The sequence below is a fragment of the Macaca mulatta genome, chromosome 19, assembly GCF_049350105.2.
Source record: "Macaca mulatta isolate MMU2019108-1 chromosome 19, T2T-MMU8v2.0, whole genome shotgun sequence".
NCBI classification, from domain to species: domain Eukaryota; kingdom Metazoa; phylum Chordata; class Mammalia; order Primates; family Cercopithecidae; genus Macaca; species Macaca mulatta.
In genome coordinates, this window is record NC_133424.1 from 55,999,849 (window position 1) to 56,023,716 (window position 23,868).

The 23,868-nt window shown below is 51.0% G+C and overlaps 2 protein-coding genes across 11 annotated transcripts; one reads left to right on the forward strand and one right to left on the reverse strand.

Annotated features, from left to right (window-relative positions):
* Positions 1-747: 747 nt before the first annotated feature.
* Positions 748-13,255, reverse strand: IRGQ (immunity related GTPase Q). Of its 7 annotated transcripts, none has more exons than XR_013408643.1 (4): positions 13,121-13,255; positions 11,926-12,457; positions 9,021-10,492; positions 748-1,269 (listed from the first exon to the last, which is right to left on the reverse strand). XR_013408643.1 is itself a non-coding variant. In XM_077976348.1 (4 exons), the coding sequence occupies exons 2-3, from the start codon at positions 12,453-12,455 to the stop codon at positions 9,151-9,153; spliced, it is 1,872 nt and encodes a 623-aa protein (XP_077832474.1). In that variant the 5' UTR covers positions 12,456-12,457; positions 13,121-13,255; the 3' UTR covers positions 7,859-8,939; positions 9,148-9,150.
* Positions 13,256-13,510: 255 nt separating this feature from the next.
* ZNF576 (zinc finger protein 576) lies at positions 13,511-18,307 on the forward strand. 4 transcript variants are annotated; one of them, XM_077976351.1, is made up of 3 exons: positions 13,511-13,704; positions 14,205-14,304; positions 15,948-18,307. In XM_077976351.1, exons 2-3 carry the CDS (start codon positions 14,220-14,222, stop codon positions 16,373-16,375), a joined length of 513 nt encoding a protein of 170 aa, XP_077832477.1. In that variant the 5' UTR covers positions 13,511-13,704; positions 14,205-14,219; the 3' UTR covers positions 16,376-18,307.
* Positions 18,308-23,868: the final 5,561 nt, after the last annotated feature.

Genomic DNA, 23,868 nt, shown 5'->3' on the forward strand with positions numbered 1-23,868 from the left:
CTTGCTAAGGTTAGGTCTGCTAAAATTCCATTAAGTAAATCAAATGGTCAAACCCATCAGTGGAGCAGGGAAATATACTCCCCCTCCAGTGGAAGGGAGAGGAGTGGATATTTGCTGAATGACTGCCCATTCTCAAAAGGTTAACTTTTCCTTCACCCTAGCACTATCCAGAGGGTGTTCTGCTCATCATAGTCATAAATCAGCCACTGGCAGGGTGTGGTGGCTCACGCCTGTCATCCCAGCACTTTGGGAGGCCGAGGCAGGAGGACCACTTGAGCCCAGGAGTTTGAGACCCATCTGGGCAAAAATACAAAAAAAAAAAAAAAAAAAAAATAGCCAGGCGTGGTGGTGCACACCTGTAGTCCCAGCTACCTGGGAGGCTGAGGCGGGAGGATTGCTTGAATCTGGAAGGTGGAGGCAGCAGTGAGCTGAGATCTTGCCACTGCACTCCAGCCTAGCTGACAGAGACCCTGTCTTAAATAAATAAATAAATAAATAAATAAATAAATAAATAAATAAAGCATCCACCAATTTGAACGTGGCCAATTTCTGTGTCACAGGAAGTTTACCATGGGTAATCACACGCTGTGATCCAGAAGTGACTTAATACAAGTCACTGGATGGAGTTAGTCACATGGCCCACCTGGCCACATGGGGACCAGGAAGTGAGATCCTGCCCCAAGGTCAGAAGGCAGAGGACTGGACATGTTTCATTAACAGCACAAATGACTACCATGACCCCTTAGAAGCTGTTTTTCATTTTATTTTCACTACTTTATGTGATAGGCACTATTATTCGCATCCCTGTTTTCAGGAGACATCGGAGGCTCAGAGGGCTGTCACATTGGAGGTCCCACAGCCTAAAAAGTGGCAGAGTTTAAGATTTTAATCACTGAGTCATGTTGTTGGGCAGAAAGAGACCACATCACACACAGAGAGAACAAGTCTGTTATTAGTTGCTTTTGCTACATAACAAACCATTCCAAAATTTAGTGGTTTAGAACAATCACCTATTTAGTTGATGATTCTCTGGGTTGCCACTTGGTCTGGGATCAGCTGGGCAGTTGTTTCGCTGGTCTCAGCAGGGTTCAGCTGCCTATCAGCTAGGGAGCTCTGTTCCAGCGGTCGGTTGGCTATGGGTGGCGGGGATCAAGGATGACTGGGCCATGTGTCTCTTTTCTCTTTATTACCCAGCAGGTTAGTCCAGGTCTTTTCTTTTTCTTTTCTTCTTTTTATTTTTTTAGACATTGTCTTGCTCTGTCACCCAGGCTGGAGTGCAGTGGAGCCATCGTAGCTCACTTCAGCCTTGACTGGGCTCAAACAATCTGCTTGCCTCAGCCTCCCCGATGTAGTTGGGACCACAGGCACACACCACCACATCTGGCTAATTTTGTTGTAGTTGCTTTTTTGTAGAGATGGGGGTCTTGCCATGTTGCCCAGGCTGGTCTCGATCTCCTGGGCTCATGAAATTCTTCCCTTTGCCTCCCTAAGTGCTGGGATTATGGGTATAAGCCACCATGCTCAGCCAGCCTGGGGGTTGGATGTGGCAGTGGTGGTAGGGATACCAAGGGGAGCAAAAGAGGAAGTCCCAGTGCATAAGCACTTTTTTTTTCTTTTTTTTTGAGACGAAGTCTCGCTCTGTTGCCCAGGCTGGAGTACAGTGGTGCAGTCTCACCTCACTGCAACTTCCACCTTCCAGGTTCAAGCTATTCTCCTGCCTCAGCCTCCCGAGTAGCTGGGACTACAGGTGTGCACCACCACACCCGGCTAATTTTTTGCATTTTTAGTAAAGACAGGGTTTCACTGTGTTAGCCAGGATGGTCTTGATCTCCTGACCTTATGATCCGCCCGCCTCGGCCTCCCAAAGTGCTGGGATTACAGGTGTGAGCCACCGCACCCGGCTGCTTAAGTACTTTTCAAGCCTCTGCTTGTATCATGTTTGCTATTGTTCTAGTGGCTGAAGCAAACCACATAGTCAAGTCTAAAAGGAGAGCAACAATCCAAGGGCATGGCTACAGAAAGGCTGGCCCAATTGGGGTCATTAATGGGTACAGCTGGCTCCAGAGCTAAGGCGCTTTAGCATCATAAGCTCCCAATGTTTAAACAGTAAGTCTGCCTGCACTCCTTCCAAGGTGGCAAAACTCAGATACTGATAAATTCTCTTGATCACAGCCCAGTCTTTTCCCAGCAGATTCCCCACCATCCCTCCTATGCCCAGATGCTGGAGTCTAGGTTTCCAGCCCAGTTAAAATCTCAAGGATCTTTCTTTTCCCTCAAACTCCAAAAGAACAGACACGCAATAGGATTTCTATTCATTTTTATTCATTCCTCCAAAGAGCACCATAGGCCAACCACACCCTTGATGTGTCCTTCATGGTTCCCCACTGCAGTGGACACAAATCCCTCCATCATTGTTCAGGAATGTATGGAACTCTGCTGTAGTGATGAGGTTGTCTCGTCCACTCACCCAAGTTTTCCATGCCTGTTCTGCTTCTGATGGCAGTGCCAAAATTCATCATACATTTCCTTGAATTCCTGCCTCCAAGGGTCTTCCAGCCCTGTGGTGCCATGCAGACACACTCCAATGGAGGCCAGTGATCTGTCTACAAGGGAGTCTTAGTCTTTTCTGCTTGGATGCTCCCAGAGACAGATACCTACTTATGTCTTCACAAAGACTAAAATTCAATCCCATCAAAAGTCATGATTTAAAAGGCGACCACCCCCAAAAGAAGTCATAACACTCAAGCATGTCAATATATACAACGATGTAAACACAACCAATCTACAACTATATCAACACAACCAGCACTCCTCTATGGGCACAGACACACACACACAAAATTGTCTTGCTTTCTCAGATATGATCTCTGGCATGACTCCTGCTGGCATGAGGGCAGAGGAAATTGAGAGCAGCAAAGCATATAGCAGTGATGTCAGACAGGACCAAATCAGAGACAGGGTCAAAGTGGCAGAAAAATGAGGAGCACACTCCGAGCAAAGGCATGGGGGTGAGACAAAGGCACCCAGACTAGAGCCATCTTGGTGCTGCCCAGGGGTGGGTGGCACTCATGTCTGAGCTCCCTGTGTCAGGCTTTTCAGGAAACGGTGCACTGTTATGTGTGTGTATGCATGCATATACATACACACGCTGAATTCTCACCATAACCATGTGAGGTAGATGCCATTTGTGGAGTGACTTGCCCAAGTCAGTAGAAGGACTATCTGCCCCTAGAGCTAGACTGATAGAATTTTCTATGTTGATAGAAGTATTCTATACCTGCACTGTCCAATACTGTAGCCACTAACCACATGTGGCTACTCTGTATTAACACCGTACTACTGCCAATGAAACGGAGAATTTTATTTACTTTTAATTGAACAGCTGAGGCCAGGTGTGGTTGCCCATGCCTGTAATACCAGCACTTTGGAAGGCTGAGGTGGGAGGATCACTTGAGGCTGGGGGTTCAAAACCAGATTGGTGGCAGGCGTGGTGGCTTATGTATGTAATCCTAGCACTTCAGGAGGCTGAGGTGGGCGGATCGACTGAGGTCAGGAGTTCAAGATGAGCATGGCCAATGTGGTGAAACCCTGTCTCTAAGACAAATATCAAAATTAGCCAGGCATGGTGGCACACACCTGTAGTCCCAGCTACTCAGGAGGCTGATGCAAGAGAATCAGTTGAACCTGGGAGGCAGAGGTTGCAGTGAGCCGAGGTCATGCCCACTGCACTCCAGCCTGGGTGACAAAGTGAGACTCTGTCTCAAAACAAAACAAAACAAAACAAAACAAACAAAACAAAAAAACCCACTAGCTTGGTCAACGTAACAAGACCCGCATCTCTACTTAAAACATTGACACTCGGCCGGGCGCGGTGGCTCACGCCTGTAATCCCAGCACTTTGGGAGGCCAAGGCGGGCGGATCACGAGGTCAGATCGAGACCATCCTGGCTAACATGGTGAAACCCCGTCTCTACTAAAAATACAAAAAATTAGCCAGGCGTGGTGGCGGGTGCCTATAGTCCCAGCTACTCGGGAGGCTGAGGCAGGAGAATGGCATGAACCCGGGAGGCGGAGCTTGCAGTGAGCCGAGATCGCACCACTGCACTCCAGCCTGGGCGACAGAGTGAGACTTCATCTCAAAAAAAAAAAAAAAAAATTGACACCCATCTCAGTTTTTGGAAAACTATTATATAATTGGAACAACTTGGATATGTAAATCTACTTCTCCAACTATGAATTTTATGAAATTGAAAAACAGGTCAAGCATTTTGGATGAAAATGTATCATGGTAATTGAGATTTGGTGTAAGTGTAAAATATACACCAGATTTTGAAGACAGCATAAAAGAATGTAACATAACTCATTTAAATACCGATGATGCCAGGCGCAGTGGCTCACGCCTGTAATCCTAGTACTTTGGGAGGCCGAGGTGGGCGGATCACCTGAGGTCAGGAGTTTGAGACTAGCCCGGCCAACATGGCAAAATCCCATCTCTAACCAAAAATACAAAAATCAGTGGGCATGGTGGCGGGTGCCTGTAATCCCAGCTACTCGGGAGGCTGAGGCAGGAGAATCACTTGAACCCGGAAGGTGGAGGTTGCAGTGCACTGAGATTGTGCCACTGCACTCCAGCCTGGGCAACAGAGCGAAGCACCATCTCAAACAAACAAAACAAAACAAAAAACGACGATATGTTGAAAGCTATTTTAGATACATTGGGTTAAGTAAAACATGTTAAAATGAATTTAACCTGTTTCCTTTTACTACTCTAATGTGGCTATTAGAAAACTTGGCTGTAATCTGAGCACTTTAGGAGGCTGAGGTGGGCAGATAACTTGAGGCCATGAGTTCAAGACCAGTTTAGCCAATGTGCTGAAACCCCATCTCTACCAAAAATACAAAAATTAGGCTGGGTGTGGTGGCTCATGCCTATAATCCCAGCACTTTGGGAGGATGAGGCCAATGGATCACCTGAGGTCAGGAGTTCAAGACCAGCCTGTCCAACACAGTGAAACCCCATCTCTACTAAAAATACAAAAATTAGCTGGGCGTGATGGTGCGTGCCTGTCATCCCAGCTACTTGGGAGGCTGAGATTGCAGTGAGCCAAGATCGCACCACTGCACTCCAGCCTGGGTGACAGAGCAAGACTCTGTCTCCAAAAAATAAATAAATAAATAAAATAAAAATATAAAAATTAGCTGGGCGTGATGGCTCACACCTGTAATCCCAGGACTTTGGGAGGCCGAGGCGGGTGGCCTGAGGTCGGTAGTTCGAGACCAGCCTGACCAACATGGTGAAACCTCGTCTCTACTAAAAATACAAAAATTAGCCAGGCATGGTGGCATATGCCTGTAATCCCAGCTACTCAGAAGGCTGAGGCAAGAGAATCACTTGAACCTGGGAGGCGGAGGCTGCAGTGAGCCGAGATATTGCCACTGCACTCCAGCCTGGGTGACACAGTGAAGCTCCATCTGAAAAAAAAAAAAAAAAAGAAAAGAAAAGAAAACTTAAAATGACATATATGTGGCTTGCATTTTGCTTCTACTGGACAGTGCTGCCCTGAAGCTCTCCCATTCCATCACGTGGCTGACATGCCTGATTGCAGGGCTTAGACACTAATATGAGGGGGTAAAGAGATGTAGTGGATATTACAGATATGTATGAATATTCTTCCCCTAAAGCTGAAAGAGCTTTCATGGAAATGCCTGGAGCCATTCAGTATAGAACCAAGTGCTCTTCCCCATGGTAGATAACTCAACTTTGATGGGACAAATTGTGTCAGCAGTGGGGGAGACAGTGGTACCATCCCTTGAGTATCTCCCCTTGGATCAGTCACCCTTGTCTTCAGCTTCTAAGAGAGACAGGATCTCAAAACTCTTGAAGGTTCTTGTCCAGCCCTTTCATTTCACAGATGGGAAAATAAGGCACTGTCCAAGTAACACACAGTGACAGTGGCAAAGTTGCGCTTGCTTCCCAGGCCCCTGACCTCAGACAAGGGTGTTCTCTCCAATTAAATGCTTGTTTCTCCTTATCTTGCTCCATTTTCCTATCTTGTGGCAAGAGATCAACAATCGAAATTCCAATCCTAGTTCTGACACTGATCAATGAAATAAACATGTAGGCTGGGTGTGGTGGCTCACACCTGCAATTCCATCAAGGCAGGAGGATCACTTGAGGCCAGGAGTTCAACACTAGTGTGGGCTACAAAGCTAGAACCCGTCTCTACAAAAAATTTGGTGCTGGCCGGGCGCGGTGGCTCAAGCCTGTAATCCCAGCACTTTGGGAGGCCGAGACGGGCGGATCACGAGGTCAGGAGATCGAGACCATCCTGGCTAACCCGGTGAAACCCCGTCTCTACTAAAAAATACAAAAACACTAGCCGGGCGAGGTGGCGGGCGCCTGTAGTCCCAGTTACTTGGGAGGCTGAGGCAGGAGAATGGCGTAAACCCGGGAGGCGGAGCTTGCAGTGAGCTGAGATCCGGCCACTGCACTCCAGCCTGGGCGGCAGAGCGAGACTCCGTCTCAAAAAAAAAAAAAAAAAAAAAAAAAAATTTGGTGCTGTGTACCTACAGTCCCAGCTACTCTGTAGGCAGAGGTGGGAGGATCATTTGAGCCCAGGAGCTGGAGGTGGCACTGAGCCACGATCATCCCACTGTATTCCAGCCTAGGCAACAGAGCAAGACCCTGTCTCTAAAATAATAATAATAATAATAGTAAAAAATATTTACGAAGCACCTATTGTATCAGTCACCTATTGTTCTAGATACTGGGGGAACAACAGAGAACAGGACAGGCAACGGGTCAAAAGCCAGTAAATAGGTAAATAAATAAGATCATTTTTGACAGTAATAATTGCTACAAGGAAACTCAACTGGCTGAAATGAATGGGGGGATGTGAGTTACTTCAGATAGGGTGGTCAGGGAGGCGAAGGCCTCCCTGAGGGGATATGTGAGCTGAGATCTGACTGAGCGAGTCACAGGAAGGTTTGAGAGTAGAACAGGAAGTTGTGAGTAGAGCCTTGAAGGAAAGAGAACAGCAGGTGCAAGGGTCCCCAGGCAGGACTCAAGGTGGCCACTCAGGCATCAGAAAGAAAGTCAGGTGGGCATGATGGCTCACACGTGTAATCCCAGCACTTTGGGAGGCTGAGGCGGGTAGATCACCTGAGGTCAGGAGTTTGAGACCAGCCTGGCCAACAGGGTGAAACCCCTTCTCTACTCAAATACAAAAATTAGCCAGGTGTGGTGGCACATGCCTGTCATCTCAGATACTCGGGAGGCTGAGGCAGGAGAATCGCTTGAAGCTGGGAGCAGGAGATTGAAGTGAGCGGTGATCACATCCCTGTACTCCAGGCTGCGTGACAGGGCGAGACTCCATCTCAAAAAAATAAAAAAAGGAAGGAAAGCCTATCAGGCTGGACAGGAGTGGGAAGGGGCAGTGAATGAGAATAAGCAAGGGCCAGACCCTCAGGGCCTCAAGCCTGCCCTCTCTGGACTTTGCTCTTTCTGTCTACAACAAAAGGGATTCTATCGCTTGGATTCTCAGATCCTCCTTTTCTGTTTTTGACACTGAAGAATTCTGTAACCTGCAGCTTTTCCCCTACATGTGGCTAGCAGCCTAGAACATTCCAGGCACTGTGGTTTCTGCCTTTGCTTCATTCACTCCTGGCATATTCCCATGGTCTCAAATGCCTGGCCACCCATTTGGTGGGCCCCTGGCTCAGCGCAGTACCCTCTATGTACATCAGAAAGCAGAGTCTCTTGGGGATACCTAAGGTGTCCATACAGAAGTGTTTGGACCAATGCAGCAGTACAGCTGTTCTTCCAAAAAGGAAGTTGCACAAAACACCAAGGCCAAAAAAAGAGAGAAACAGACTCTTTTCCTGAAGAAGAGAGACAGAGAAACAGACTCCCCAGAGATCATCTGAATTGCTCAGCACCTAGAAGATGAAGGCAGTCATATCCCTTCCCAGTCACACTCACAGAGGCAGTTGCCGGGATCCCAATACAAGGTTTGGAGGAGCTGTCTCTGAGGTATTCTTTCCTGCCCTTCCACACCCAGAAGGCCTCATTCCTGGTCCCTGGCTACTTCTAGAGCCCACCATGCCCAGACCTCTTACCCACCTCACCTCATTTTTGTGGGACCACCCTCCCTACATACTTTTGGAGGGCAATTATAGAAACCCATCCACTCCCCAGGAGAGATCAAGAAGTCTCCAGCTTTCTCCCACAAGCCCCCTGATCCGTCCTCCAGATGCAGACCTCCCCTTACCCAAGAATTAGGAACCAAGGTCCACAGCCATCTTAGGACCCTAGAGTCTGAGACCCCGGAGGCCTCCGCCACCCCATCAAGACTCAAAGCCCACTGCTCCTTGGGGACCTGTGTGCAGGCTTTTTCCCCCAGAGAAATGTAGACCCTGTTTCCCTCTGAGGCTCTGAAGCCCAAGAGTTCCAGCTCCCTGGGGCGCTCAGGTCTCCCTCCCCTATAGTGGAGTTTAGGTACCAGTCATGGACACCTCCCCACCAATTAGGAAACAGGACTTCTCCCCTCCCCTGGAGGACTAAACATCCAGTAACTCCAGTTTCTACTCCCTAGGAGACAAAGACATAGTCTCTGCTAGACTCTGGGCCACCAACTTCCTTCAGGACAGAAGGGTCTGGATGTCATGCACCATGGTTCCCAAAGAAATCAGGATTCCTGGCAGGGCACGGTGGCTCACGCCTGTAATCCTAGCACTTTGGGAGGCCCGGGCGGGTGGATCGCCTGAGGTCAGGAATTCAAGGGCAGCCTGGCCAACAGGCTACTAAAAATACAAAAATTAGCCAGGCTTGGTGGCAGGCACCTGTAAATCCAGCTACTCCGGACGCTGAGGCAGGAGAATCGCTTGAACCTGGGAGGGAGAGGTTGCAGTGAGCCGAGATCGCGCCATTGCACTCCAGCCTGGGCAACAAGAGACTTCGTTTCAAAAAAAAAAAAAAAAAAGAAAAAAAAAAAAGAAATTAGGATTCCTGTCCCCCAGACTCTCTGAATCCAGGTGATGAGAAGTCACACATCCCTGCTAGAAATCAGAGTCCACATCCCTTTCAAGCACCCAGGATTAAGCCCAGGCATCCCCTGCCACAGTCTGGACCCTCAAGCCCCCTCCCACCTCTCACTGGGCAGACTCAGGGGGTGCCAGTACAGCCTCAGCATCAGCCCGCATCTCATCCAGAGCCTGCAGCAGTACGCCGTGAGCCGCTCGGTAGCCCAGGCCACCTGTCGCCGCTGCGCCACCCGCAGGCCACAGGAAGGAGAGAGCACCCAGTGCTGCGCCCCCAGCAGTGCCCTCGCCCGCCCAGGCGCCCAGCCTTGCTTCGACCTCGGCGCGCGTCACCGGGCCTGGGAAATGAGCGCGCGCTGCCAGCTCCCCAGGAGCCAGGCCCAGGGCACGCTCACGTCGAGCCAGTGCCGCGGGTTCCAGTCCCAGGCCCCGTCGCCACTCCGCCAGCTGACCCCGCAGAAGTGCCACGTCGCATGCCCAGCCCAGCCCTGGGAGTGGTGCCGCCGCCGCTGCCAGACTAGCCAGCAGAGCTGGCCTCCACGCCCCGGCCCGCAACGCCGCAGCCTTGGTTCGGGCAGCGCTGGGAGATGCTGGTGGCAGTGCCAGCAGCAGCGCCCCTGCCTGGGCTGGGGGGAGCGCTTGCCGCAGCCATTCGCATAGCCCTGGGAGTCCACCAGGCCGTAGGGGGAACACTGGCGGCGGTGCCTCCTCCAACACCTCCCACGTCTCGTCCTCCGGGCTTAACACGGCGGCCCGCTCTGAGTCGCCACCACCTGATTTCTTCATGCCGACAACCTGCTGCAAACCCTCGCTGCCAGCTTTCTCAGGACCTTCCCCGCTGCCTGCTTTCTGCGATCCAGCGCTACATTTCTCCCTTCCCTTACTGAGTGCATTCTCCAATCCCCCTCCGCCTGCGTTCTTTAAGCTCTCGCCGTTGGGTTTCTCCATCTTTCCTTCTCCCAAATACTCCGGATCCTCGCCCTCGCCGTCTGTGCGCACGCAGACAAGAGGCGCATCTGGTAGCACCAAGGCCTGGACCTGGGCCCAGTCCTTCTCAGTGGGGGCCCCAGGGGTGACGAGGATGAGGGCGTCGTAGTGCGTTGGGTGAGAGGCTGCGGCCGCGGTGGTGGCAGTGCCCGTGGGACCCAGAGGCACAGTCCAGAGCACCACATTCGGGCGCTCTGGGGCCGGGAAGGGAGTGGGCCCCGTGGGCGCCGAAGCAGGCGCAGCACCTGGGTCGCCAGGATCCAATCCAAGCAGCATGTCCACCACAAGGCCCACGTCAGCCTTGCCGGCCACGGCCAAGTCTAGCCGTGCGCTGCCCAGGCGCTCCAGGCCTGAGCGCACCCACGACAGCGCAGCCTCCAGGCCGCCGGTCTCAAAGGCCTCACGCACAGCCTCCAGCTCTGCTGCACCCAGCACCTCGAAGCCATCCTGGGCCGGGGGCAGGAGCCTGTGGGGACAAGAAGGGTCAGGGTCAAAGGCAGAAGAGGGGCTGGGTGACATGGACTGGGCTATGAATGACAAGGGCGGAGCTTTCCTAATGATCCCAGAATGGGGCAGGGATAGGAAAGGGAAAGGCCAGACTGACGGCAAGGCAAACAGAAACCAGATGGGGAGGGGCCATGATGATATGGGCGGGGCTTCAAGCAATAATGGAGTCTTGATTATTGAACAGGTGGACTTAAGGGCAGGTTTCCCACTCTAGCCTAAAATGGGGATTGGGCTAAGACTTCCATGGAATACAGTATTTGGGGGCGGGGCTTTTCCAAGGGTCGGCTGTGCTGGGTGGGACAAAACTCAGAGAAGGTGGGGCCTAGAACAAAGAATCGCAACTGTATTGTGGCCTAAACACAAGTCCAGCACTATTTGAGACAGACAAGGTCGCCAAGGCACTCTTTTCAGAGGCTGGGCCTAAGGAGGGTCAGTGAGGGGAGAAATTTCATCTACTAGTTCTTACCAAGGGGGAGTGGCTAAGGTGACTCCCCACCAGGTGAGGCTAAGGAAAAAAGATGATAGTGTACTAGGACAAGGGACTGTCCCTCTCTGAGCCTCATTTTAAAGTCTGTAAAATGAGGAGGCTGGCAGGTGGTAGAGCAAATTCAGGAGGTAGCCAGCAAGTGGGCACAGAAACGAGAGGGAGCTGGAGAAAGGAGGTGGATGAGGATGCCCCAAGATCCTCATTGCTGGTGTGGCTTTAGGTCACTTGAAAACCAAACTGATGGTGGGGAGGGCTCAAGGATTAGAGTTTTCAGGTAAAATCTTCCAGGGGGCTGGGCAAAGTGCCTCACGCCTATAATCCCAGCACTTTGGGAGGCCAGGGAGGGCGGATCACCTTGCTTGGGGCAGGGCCTAGAAAAAGGAGCCTCAGGGCCCCAGCAGATAAAGTGTTAAGATTTTCCCTTTTAATCCTAGGGCTTTGGGAAGCCTGGGTGGGGGCATGGCTTGAGGCCAAGAATTTAAGACCAGCCTGGGGAAACAGTGAGATCCTGTTTTGCAGCCTGTCCTATTAGCTACTCTGGAGGCTGAGGCAGGAGGATCATTTGAGTCCAGGAGGTGGAGGCCCTCAGTGAGCTAGGATAGCAGCACTGCACTCCAGCCTGGGCGATAGAGTGAGACCCTGTCTCAAAAAAAAAAAAAGGCCGGGTGTGGTGGTTCACGCCTGTAATCCTAGCACTTTGGGAAGCTGAGGCGGGATTATTGCTTAAGGCCAGGAGTTCAAATTCAACCTAGTCAACGTAGCGAGACCCTGTCCCTTGGGAAAAAAATAATAATAATAGAGCTAAGCTTTTGCCCCAAACTCACTGGGGAAGGGATCTCATGGATCTCAAATAGGACCTAGGTGTGCAGGGTCTCAACTAAGGGACCAAGCCAGAAAGCACTCACCTCCGCAGCGCTTCTGCCTGGCTCTGCAGCGCCGCCCGGAGGCGCTCTAGCTCCTCGCAGCCGTCGCTGCTGCCGCAGTTCGCCGGTAGCACAAACAGATCCGCAGCTCCCAACCCCGCGCTGTTCAGCAGAGCTGCTGTCTGATCACGGGCCTGGGCCGCAGTCTGTGAATCCCCAGGACGGAGGTTCCGCACAGCCAGTAGCGGGGTCCCTCGGGCCAGGGCGGCCCGCGCTGCCTCTCCCAGGGCTGCAGCCAAGGGTTCCCCGTTCCCCTCGGGTCCGGGCAGCACCAGTACCAGCACGTTGGCTTCAGCCGCCCAGGGCCCCGGCGTTGCAGGTGGGCAGCTCAGCTCGCCCAGAAAAAGGCCTGGGCCCGCAGCTCTTAGGCTGGGAACCCCGGAGTCCGGCCGTCCCTCGGGGGCCTCGAGCGTCTCCACATCCTTGTCGCACAGCGCCGCGATCAGCGCGGACTTCCCCAAGCCAGGAGGCCCCAGGAACAAGGCGGTCACGTCACCCTGCGGCGGAGGCATGGCTGGAAAGCAACGGGTGGAGAAGACCTGGGTCAGGGAGCACCTAGCCTTTTCCTTTCCTAGCCGCCCCACTCGGAACAAAGGCCTCAGTCCTCCCCCCGGTCCCCTTCGGTTCTTGAGTGTCTCTCTCCAGGACCTAAAAAATCCAGAGCCCAGACCCTATTCCCCAGGGATTCCAGGCGCCCTGTCTGTCCGCCCTCTTTCTAGATGGAAACGTTTCCCTTTCTGCTTCAAAAACTCTGAAATCAGGCGCGGTGGCTCATGCCTGTAATCCCAGTGCTTTGGGAGGCCGAGGCGGGAGGATCGCTTGAGGCCAGGAATTCGAGACCAGCCTGGCCAACATGTGGGACTCTCTGGTAGAGTCTCCGTCTCCACAAAAAATAAAATTTAGCCGGGCCATGGTGGCGTGCGCCGGTAGCCCCAGCTACCCGGAAGGCTGCGGCGGTAGGATCGCTTGAGCCCAGGAGTTGCAGGCTGCAGTGGGCAGTGATCACACCACCGCACTCCAGCCCAGGCGACAGAGCAAGACACTCTCTCAAAAATAAATAAATAAAAATAAAACCTCAGAAATCTGGCTTCCAGTCCCTCCTCCCTCGGACGCATTGTTATTTTTATCCTTCCCCTTCCCCCTTCCACATCACAAACCGAGCAAAAAGCAGACCCACGGGATGAGCGCAGTCGGTGGCGGTGGGTCAGCAACTGAGAAGCCCGACCCCTCGGCCGCAGCGGACGGAGGCCGAAGAGGCCAGGGCGCGGTGATTTAAAGATGCCGGGACGCGTCCCAGTAGCTTTAACCTGACGTCACTCCCTCTTCCAAGGGGGTGTGTCTTGGAAGCGCTACCGCAGAGACCTAGCCCTTCGCAGCGCCTGCGCAGAACGGCCGAAGTGCTCACGCCCCTGTTCGGCGGCCTCGGGGCCTCGAACAATGAAGGAGTCAACGCGCCTGCGCACCACGAGCACCTACCCAGACTTGCGCAAAAAGCTTCGGTACCTACGCCGCGGGAGGGTGAACGTCATCATAACGCACCATAGTGCAGAGAAGGACCCCTCCCGTTATTTTGAGGACCGGACTGGTGCGACTATACTACTGCCGGATGCCAAATCCGGGATCTCGGCTCCGAGAGGCTCATCTGGCAAAAGGGCGCGGAAACCACGGGGGCCCTGAGACTGAGTGGGCTATCCCACTTCTCTCTGGGTGGCGGGGCTGTAGCTAGCGACTGACAGGCGCAGCGAAAGGCAGCCCTCTGCTGTACGGAGGAAAACTGAGGCCTGGGAGCAGGAACCTGTAGGCAGCGCTTGAGGGTAGCGGGATAGCAGCTGCTAGTGCGCGTGGGAGGCGGGGGCTCTGGGCGGAACAAAAATCACAGGATGTCAGAGGATGTTTCCCGGGAAGAACTGGAATAAAGGGTGGGTATCACTACCTGCCCCAAGATACTTGAGACTGGGATGACGCTGGTGTCAAAGATCAAGACTCCCACGCTGAGTTCAGGGAGTTAGTTTGATGCAGCAGGTCATAGGTCACACCAGTGAAAAGACTCTTGAGTCCCAAACCCAGGAAGTCTTTTGGGAGGTTTGAAGCTTCTCTTAGCAAGAACTCCATCAATTAGAGTTCAAGGAGATAGTATGTCGTAAGGGTCAAAAGCAGGCAAGGAGAGCCTATGGCGATGTCAAAGGTCATAGACTTAGGGTGCCCTCTAAGACTGGTAACAGATGAACAGCTTCACTCATGCACGCTCCTCTCCTGACTAGAAGGGTCCCAGCACCATGGAGGACCCGAACTCTGAAGAGAACATGAAGCAGCAGGATTCACCCAAGGAGAGAAGTCCCCAGAGCCCAGGAGGCAACATCTGTGAGTACACATGGCTGGCTGGCTAGAGGAGGGCGGGGTGCAGGAGCTGATGCTAAGAAGATCTCTGTGGCACTTCAGTGTCCAAGGCGCCACAGAGTTTTGCCTGTTGAGAAGGGGCTGTAATGGTCCCTGAGCTGCCCTAGCAGGAAGTGCATCTCCTCACACCGGCTTATGTGGCCAGAGTACTCACCCTCCTCTGGCCACATAAGCAGGATTGCAACGCTTATGCATTCAGAGGGATAGGGTGGCTTCCAAGAGAGGCTTGGGTTGGAGACGTGGCTGGGAATGGTTCTATTGGGAGAAAAGCCCCAAGATTCTGGTCCCACCTGTGTCCTAGACTTTCAGTGTAACTTGAGCCTTGGTTTCCCTGACTGTCAAAAGAGGGTGGCACTATCCACCTCACAGGGTGGTTATGGGATTAACTGCAGCAAAGGGGAAAGCCAGGGGTTAATGATGGTAGCCAGTTTGCCATGTAATAGCAACACCTCCTGCTGTTTTATTATGAGCTAGGTGTACTTATTCTCATATTATGAACGATTTTAACATTCATTATCTCATTCAGTCCTTCTAATAATAGGCCCTTTAAACTGGGAACTGAGGCAGAGAGAGGTATTTGTAACAAGAGCTGTAGTCTCAATGCCCTTGAGCCTGAGATTACCGGAAACACACGTGCAGTTGAACACGTTGGGTTTATTTCTCGCTGCAATGAAGAACACACACCATGGGGGAACTGTGGGGTGTCTCACTAAGAGTGGTAAAAACGACATAGGATTTGGGCTTGTGGGTGGTGATTTTGGGGAATGTGCGAGCAAAATTGTTTTGCTGTGGATTGGATGCTACCAGGAAGCAGGGGCAATTCTATGATTGGCTATCGTAATAAATCTTATCCAGAAGGAGGAAGGAAGAAGGCAAGGCTCAAGCTCTGACTGATAAAGTAGCAGCAGACATTCACATGAGCCAGGATAGGAGGATGTTTGGTCATTTTTCTGCTTGGACAGCATTCATATTTTGTCTGTGCTCAGACATTATTATGATATAGTCTTGTCTTGATTCATTCTAGTCACAGCATGACCTTGTCTGTCCTTGATATTTTGTGAAAATTTATGTTCAACAGAACACCAAGGTCTAGCTGTGAGTACCAGGCCATATCCTGGATGTCGGGCTGGATTTCTCTGTTATCATTAGTCATAATTGCAAATGACTGTACAGCAATTCATTTATTCCTTCCAACAGTCCTATGGAGTAGATACTGTTATTAGCCCATTTTCCAGATAAGGAAACTGGTGTAATTGCCTAGGAAGTGGTGGAGCTGAGATTCAATCCCAGGCAGTCTGGCTCCAAAGGCTGTGCTGTAATCACCATACCCCTCTGTTGGGCAGGCTGACTCTCTGGGTTCCAACCCTGACTCCACCATTTCCTTTCCTAGCCTCATTGACTATGGGCAACTTGCCTAATCTCTTTGAATCTCAGTTTGCTCATCCATAAAATAGGTCCAAGAACAGTTCTCCTGTTTGGTTGTCCAGCATTAGCATAGAACCGAGCACATAGCACACTCAATGTTAATTGTTGGTATGATTCTGGGGTTCAGGAGAGGTCCTGGAGACTCCTGCCGGCCTCCCCTGACCTCTCCGCACATCTCTCAGGCCACCTGGGGGCCCCGAAGTGCACCCGCTGCCTCATCACCTTCGCAGATTCCAAGTTCCAGGAGCGTCACATGAAGCGGGAGCACCCAGCGGACTTCGTGGCCCAGAAGCTGCAGGGGGTCCTCTTCATCTGCTTCACCTGCGCCCGCTCCTTCCCCTCCTCCAAAGCCTTAATCACCCACCAGCGCAGCCACGGTCCAGCCGCCAAGCCCACCCCACTGGTTGCAACCACTACTGCCCAGCCCACCTTCCCTTGTCCTGACTGTGGCAAGACCTTTGGGCAGGCTGCTTCTCTGAGGCGGCACCGCCAGATGCATGAGGCCCGTGCCCCTCCTGGCACCTTCGCCTGTACAGAGTGCGGTCAGGACTTTGCTCAGGAAGCAGGGCTGCATCAACACTACATTCGGCATGCCCGAGGGGAGCTCTGAGTGCAGCTTAAGCGTCTCCGTGGTGACAGGTGGCTCTGTGGCCAGTAGGACTCACCCATGATACGGGGTGCAGGAATTCCGGGGGCCCTGAGGGATTTGCTTCCCTCCCCTGGGAAGGCAGAGGGCTCCTAATAAAGAGGACCCAGAAGATTCTCATTTAGAGCTTCAGTCTTTGGAGGACACAGGGCCTTCGTGAGACAGTGAAATCAGACAATAACGAGATCTTTCGTTAAAAAAAAAAATGGGAATGGAGTGCGGGAGAGAAATGGTTTGTGTCTCCCTTATTCCCAGTTAAACACCTAGCTGCAGACTGTGTCATCACCCTTCATTCTTCCCAGATGGATGCCATGGGCAATGGAAGCAAAATGCCCCGGACCTTTGCCTGAATGGGGGCAGGGAAGGTGAGGTGTTGCTGGCCTGTAATGCCACCAGATGAGTTCCAGATGTGGAGCAACTTGGGCTTTTGGGGATGGGGCAGCACAGTTGGGAGCTGGACCCCAATTGAGTGGGGTGGCAATTGGAGTCCTTGTGTCTCTTTCCCACCCCCTGCCAACCTCACTCAGAGGGGCCATGGCACTAGATGGCACTAGTCCCCCGATAATTTATGTCTCATTTAAATAATTTTGTATATCATTCTGGTCATGAAATATTTTTTCATATGTGTAGGTGAAATGGTATGAATAAGCTAACAGGAATAGTATCTAAAAACAGAAAACATCCATATTAAAATGTCTAAACAGGGAGCTCTGGCTTTTGAGTGGGAATTTCCAGAGAACATAAGGGTGTGGGCAGGTGGGGGAACTCAGGCCAGAGTTGGCCTTGCTTTGTGGGGAAACTGGTTTGGAATCAAACAGAGATACCTTCTGTTTCGGATTTTATTTGGCCAACACTGGGAGATTTCCCATTAAGATCCTATTTTCAGCTCTCTTGAAAGGCCCAACCTAGGGTGACATTGTCAGCAGGGGCAGGGCAGAAGCTACAACAGGCTGGAGGGGAACAGTGGGTGTCATCCTCAACTGGAGATGAGTCCCATCAGGCCAGTTTTACCCCCTTAGTTACCTGCCCTGCACTTGCAGACAATGGTCAATGCCCTGCATATAATACTTATAGACTCTGTTTATGTTGAGGGATGTTTTTAAAGCCCAGGTGAGGTGGATGTGGTAGACTGATCACTGTCTCTCAGTTTTTAGCTAGGCACATGGTAGCTGAAAAGACTACATTTCCCAGATTCCTTCGCAGCTAGATGTAGCCATGTGACTGATTCTGGCTAAATTCCTGGGTAGAACACTCAAGCTTAAGAAAGGGACGGCGGGGCACAGTGGCTTACACCTGTAATCCCAGCACTCTGTGAGGCTGAGGCTGGTGGATCACCTGAGGTCAGGAGTTTGAGACTAGCCTGGCCAACATGGTGAAACCCCATCTCTACTAAAAATACAAAAATTAGTCAGGTGTGGTGGCATACACCTGTAACCCCAGCTACTTGGGAGGCTGAGGCAGGAGAATTGCTTGAATTTGGGAGACAGGCTGCAGTGAGTCAAGATCATGCCACTGCACTTCAGCCTGGGTGACAGAGTGAGACTCTTTTTTAAAAAAAAGAAAAGAAAGGGACATACCTTTTTTCCACCTTCCTAACTGTAATACAGACATAGTATCCAGCCATCTCAGACCATAAGGACAAGAACGACACATGGGATGGCAGAGCAACAAGACAGCAGGAGCCTGGGTCTCTGGTCAATTTCAGGGAGCACAGCCACCATACCAGCCCACTTCCATATTGCTATCTAAGAAAGAAAGAAACTTCTAATTTAAGCCATCATTATTCTGGGTTTCTGTCACGTGCAACAGAATTTACAGCCTAAGACAGGGGTCTGCAAACTATGGCCAACTCTAGCCTGCTGCCTGATTTTGCAAATAAAATTTTATTTGAACACAGTTTTATACTCATTCACTTATGTATTGTTGATGGCTACTTTTGCCTAGAACAGCAGATCTGCATAGTTGCATCAGAGATCTTATGGTTTCCAAAACTTAAAATAGTTACCATCTAGCCCTTTGCAGGAGAAGTTTGCCAACCCCTGGTCTAATAAGACATTCAACCTACTCTGAGTCTGGAAGCAGAAATTTCGATCCTGGGAACCACTACCTTTACCAAGTAGGTAGGTAGGGTGTGTGTGTGTGTTTTGGGACAGGGCTACCCTGGATCTCTTTGCTGGGGTGACTTATAGGGAGACTGGTTGGAGTTAGTAGACCATCAGTTTTTTTCAAGATACCAACTTCATGAAGAGCCAGATATTTCCTCTGGCTCCTGGTGAACGCTCAGAAGTTTCCAACCCGGATATTTTCACACTACCCCCACAGTGGCTCCCCTAAACCCAAACCTAAGGATCTAATCCCACATGCTCTCCCAAGATAGCAGCCTGCCCAAGTACACTCTGGGCTTCCTGTTCTCTCCAGACGTCACAGATTCTCTAAATAGCATCACTGATGACTTCCACATTTTTATCTGCAGCCCAAACCCCAGACATAAGATACAACCATTTGAATAAACAAATGGAGATCTCAAACTTAAAATAGGTCAACATGACTCCTGTGGCCCGACCTGCACCACTGCCATCATGTTAGTAAAAAACTGTGCACTCTTTTAAATTCTTTTGAGTCTTGCTCTGTCTCCCAGGCTGGAGTGCAGTGGCGTGATCTCGGCTCACTGAAGCCTCCGCCTCCTGGGTTCAGGCAATTTTCCAGCCCCAGCCTCCCGAGTAGCTGGGATTACAGGTGTGCACCACTACAACTGGCTAATTTTTGTATTTTTAATAGAGACGAGGTTTCACTATGTTGCTCAGGCTGATCTCAGACTCCTGGCCTCCAGTGATCCGCCCACCTGGGCCTCCCAAAGTGCTGGGATTATAGGTGTGAGCCACTGCACCTGGCCTTCATTTTTTTTGAGACAGGGTCTCACTGTGTAGCTCAGGATAGAGTGCAGTTGCAAAATCTCGGCTCACTGCAGCCTTGACCTCCTCGGGCTCAGATGATCCTCCCACCTCCGCCTCCCTCCCTATAGCTGAGACTACGGGTGTGCACTACTATGAACAGCTAATTTTTTGTAGAGACGGGGTTTCACCACGTTGTTTAGGCTGGTCTTGAACTCCTGAGCTCAAACAATCCGCCCACCTCGATCTCCCAAAGTGCTAGGATTACAGGCGTGAGCCCCCGTTGTCTGGCTGACTTTCAGCCTTCTAACACCTGTGTAACTATTCCCTGTATTAAATCCTCTTTGGGAAATGCCTGGCCTGATTCCATATCCTGAATGGATGCTGGCTGAATGACCCAACTCCTGATTTATAGTGTCTCTTGTGATCCTTAGGAATATTTGCCAATGATGGAAATTCTCTGTATCTGTCCTTAGAAATCCTGTCTTACAGCAGAAGACAGGATGGGGTGCTGCTCCAGAAAATAAAACCTATGATCACACTTATCCATATGCTATGGTTAAATGTCTGTGTCCCCCTAATATTCATATGTTGGGAACCTAAGACCCCATGTGATAGTATTCAGATGTGGGGCCTTTAGGAGACTGCGGAGTCATAAGGGCTCTGCCCTCATGAACAAGATAAGTGCCCTTATAAAAGGACCCAAGGGAAGTAGCTAGGCCTTCTCCCCTTCCATCTCTCCTACCATCTGAGGACACAGCGTTCGTCCCTTTTTGCCACCTTCCACTGTGTAAGGATGCAGCAAGAAGGCACCAACTTGGAAGCAGAGAGCAACCCTTAATAAGACACCAAATCTGTTGGTTCCAACCTGGAACTTCCCAGTCTCCAGAACTAGAGGAATTAACCTTTGTTCTTTATGAATTACCCAGTCTCAGGTATTACGTTACAGCCACACAAAAGGACTGAGACACTGTTGTTTTAACGAGCCCGGAATTTCTGCTGATGATTCTGAGCTTCCATGATGCGAAGCTATAGTGGCTAAGAAAGTCAGTTCAGCGTGGATCAATGTCAGGTTTGGAGATTCTGGGATAAGAAATGTGGGTTTTGAAAAATGCTTTGGTCTGAAATCCTGTAATAGGTGTCAAAAATGCAAATGTTGGCCGGACATGGTGGCTCACACCTGTAATCCCAGCACTTTGGGAGGCCAAGGCTGGTGGATCATTTGAGGTCAGGAGTTTGAGACCAGCCTGACCAACATGGTGAAACCCCATCTCTACTAAAAATACAAAAATTAGCCGGGGGTAGTAGTGCCGTGCCTGTGGTCCCAGCTACTCAGGAGGCTGAGGCACGAGAATCTCTTGAACCCAGAATACAGAGGCTGCAGTTAGCCGAGATCACGCCACTACACTCCAGCCTGGGTGACAGAGTGAGTCTCCATCACAAAAAAACCAACAACAACAAAAACCCAACATTTAAAAAAAAAACAGATGCTCTTCAGGGCCAAGCAGGCAGGATTGGGGTGTCCAGATGTGAGACAGTGGTGACCGGGCACATAAGAGTGAATGCCTCCCCTCCAGAAAGTGACTCCTACTCAGCACCAACAAACTACTGTCCCCATGGGATCGGGGATTCAGCAATACAGATCTTAGAATTTTCAAGACAGTCCAGAAACTTCAATTTTTTAAATGTGAAATTACCCATTTTTCAACATTGGTAACCAACGTAACTTAAAAAAAACTCAATAGCTCGGTGGAGACCAGATACACTCCTGGAAGTCGGATGGTGGCTGTGGGCACTAGACTGTCATTTCTAGTGTGTGGCTTGGTGATTAAGAGTGGATGCGCCTGCATCCAGTTGTCTGGGTACAAACCAGGGCTCTGCAGCTTACTGGCTCCGTGACCTCTGGCAGGTAACTCAACCTCTCTGTGCCTCTGTTGTAGCAGTTTGTTTGTTTGTTTTTGTTTTGTTGTTGAGTTGGGAGTTTCCAGCCCAGGCTGGAGTGCAGTGGCATGACCTCAGCTCACCGCAGTCTCCGCCTCCTGGGTTCAAGCGATTCTGCTGCCTCAGCCTCCCGAGTAGCTGGGATTACAGGCATGTGCCACCATGCCCGGCTAATTTTGTATTTTTAGTAGAGATGGGGTTTCCCCATCTTGGTCAGGCTGGTCTCAAACTCCTGACCTCAGGTGATCCACCCGCCTCAGCCTCCCAAAGTGCTGGGATTACAGGTGTGACCCACCATGCCTGGTCTCTCTTTTTTTTTTTGAGACAGAGTCTTGCTCTGTTGCCCAGGCTGGAGTGCAGTGGTGCGATCTGGGCTCACTGCAACCTCCGCCTCCCAGGTACAAGCGATTCTCCTGCCTCAGTCTCCCAAGTAGCTGGGACAACAGGCACACGCCACCACACCCAGCTAAATTTTTGTATTTTTAGTAGAGATGGGGTTTCACCTTGTTGGCCAGGCTGGTCTCGAACTCCAACCTCAGGCAATCCACCCGCCTTGGCCTCCCAAGGTGCTGAGATTACAGGCGTGAGCAACCATGCCTGGCCTGTTGTAGCAGTTATAAAATGGTCATAAAAGTAGCCTCTAAAGATTATTATGAGCACTCAGATTACTCAGAGGACTCAAGACTCAGAGAGAATGCCAAAGTCAGTATATGGTCCCTATGGCCTGATTCTCTGCTACTTTCTTTTTTTTTTTTTTTTTTTTGGAGACGGAGTCTCACGCTGTTGCCCAGGCTGGAGTGCAGTGGCGCGATCTCGGCTCACTGCAAGCTCCGCCTCCCGGGTTCCCGCCATTCTCCTGCCTCAGCCTCCTGAGTAGCTGGGACTACAGGCGCCCGCCACCGCGCCCGGCTAATTTTTTGTATTTTTAGTAGAGACGGGGTTTCACTGTGGTCTCGATCTCCTGACCTTGTGATCCGCCCGCCTCGGCCTCCCAAAGTGCTGGGATTACAGGCTTGAGCCACCGCGCCCGGCTCTGCTACTTTCTGACTTCACCTCCTGTCTTCCTCAGTTCCAGCCTTGTGGCCCTGTGTCTTCTTCCCAAGCACCCCAAGTGGGCTCCCACCTCAGGCCATTGCACTTACTGTCCCCAGACAGCCACAAGGCTCACTCCTGCCCCTTCTCTAGGTCTCTGCTCTGATGCCACCTCAGTGAAGCCTTCCCTGACCATCCTACTTAAAACTGTAACCTTCACACACACAAGCTTCCCACCCTGTTCTTTTCTCCATAGCACTTATGACTATCTAACATTCCATACAATTTGTATATTTTACTTAAACACTTGATTACTGTCTTCCCCATTATAACCTCCACAAAGGGAGGGTGGTTTTTTTTTTTTTTTTTGAGACGGAGTCTCGGTCTGTCGCCCAGGCTGGAGTGCAGTGGCGCAATCTCGGCTCACTGCAACCTCTGCCTTCTGGGTTCATGCCATTCTCCTGCCTCAGCCTCCTGAGTAGCTGGGACTATAGGCGCTAGCCACTACGCCGGGCTAATTTTGTGTATTCTTTAGTAGAGACGGGGTTTCACTGTGTTAGCCAGGATGGTCTCAATCTCCTGACCTCATGATCCGCCCGTCTCGGCCTCCCAAAGTGCTGGCATTACAGGAGTGAGCCACCGCACCCAGCCGGGAGGGGGTTTTTGTTCATCGTGTTCACTGCTATATTTCCAACTCCCAGAGCAGTGCCTGCCATCTCATAGGTGCTCAATAAATCATTGTTGGGTGAATGAGTAAATAAATAACAGTCCCTACCTTGTAAGCATCTGATGCGATTGTCCACATAAAGCACTGAGTCCAGGGCCTGGTCCACTGTGAGCGCTGACTTAATGATGGCCATTACAGTAATTCAGGTTCTATTCTTGAAGGTTCTTAGTTTCTAACCTTCTATGAGTTAACACATGTAAAGCGCCTTAGAACAGGGCTGGTTGCCCAGTAAATTCTCCGTTAATGATAGCTATTATTATAATTAGGCTTCTATTTTCAAAGTAGCTTCGGTGCCAAGCTTCTGTGAATTATGAATTATACTTCCCATCTCAGAGCCCAAGCCCAAGTTTTGGCAAGGCTGTAAAGAGCTGATCCTCTGCCACCCTTGGATTCATCCCTACAGCTCTGGCCTCCTTGGCACACCAGGCAGGCTCCTCTGGCCTGGAGTGTTCTTCCACATTGATGTACATGGCTCCCCCTGGCTTCAGATCTGTCGCCTTCTCAGGGAGGACTACACTCTTTAAAACTGCAGCCTCCTTCCAGAACAGTTCTCCCTTCAGTCCTTTTTAAAAATTTTTGTTGGGACAAATTCTTGCCATCATCCAGGCTAGAGTGCAGTGAGCAGTGGCATAATCACAGGTCACTGCAGCCTCAACCTCCAAGGCTCAAGCAGTCTTCCCACCTCAGCTTCCTGAATAGCTAGCTGGGACCATAGGCATGCACCACCATGCCCTGCTAATTTAATTTTTTGTAGATGGGATCCCACTGTGTTGCCCAGGCTGGTCTTCAACTCCTGGCCTCAAGAATCTTCCCACCTCAGCCTCCCAAAGTGCTGGAATTATAGGCGTGAGCCACTGGCCTCCCTT

Bases quoted from the DNA above. Each gene is read 5' to 3' on its own strand.
- IRGQ (XM_077976348.1), bottom strand. From the start codon at position 12,455: ATGCCTCCGCCGCAGGGTGACGTGACCGCCTTGTTCCTGGGGCCTCCT. The intron at 10,493-11,925 runs GTGAGTGCTTTC...TTGTCCCCACAG, and splicing joins CAGGCAGAAGCGCTGCGGAG to GCTCCTGCCCCCGGCCCAGG.
- ZNF576 (XM_077976351.1), top strand. From the start codon at position 14,220: ATGGAGGACCCGAACTCTGAAGAGAACATGAAGCAGCAGGATTCACCC. The intron at 14,305-15,947 runs GTGAGTACACAT...CACATCTCTCAG, and splicing joins GAGCCCAGGAGGCAACATCT to GCCACCTGGGGGCCCCGAAG.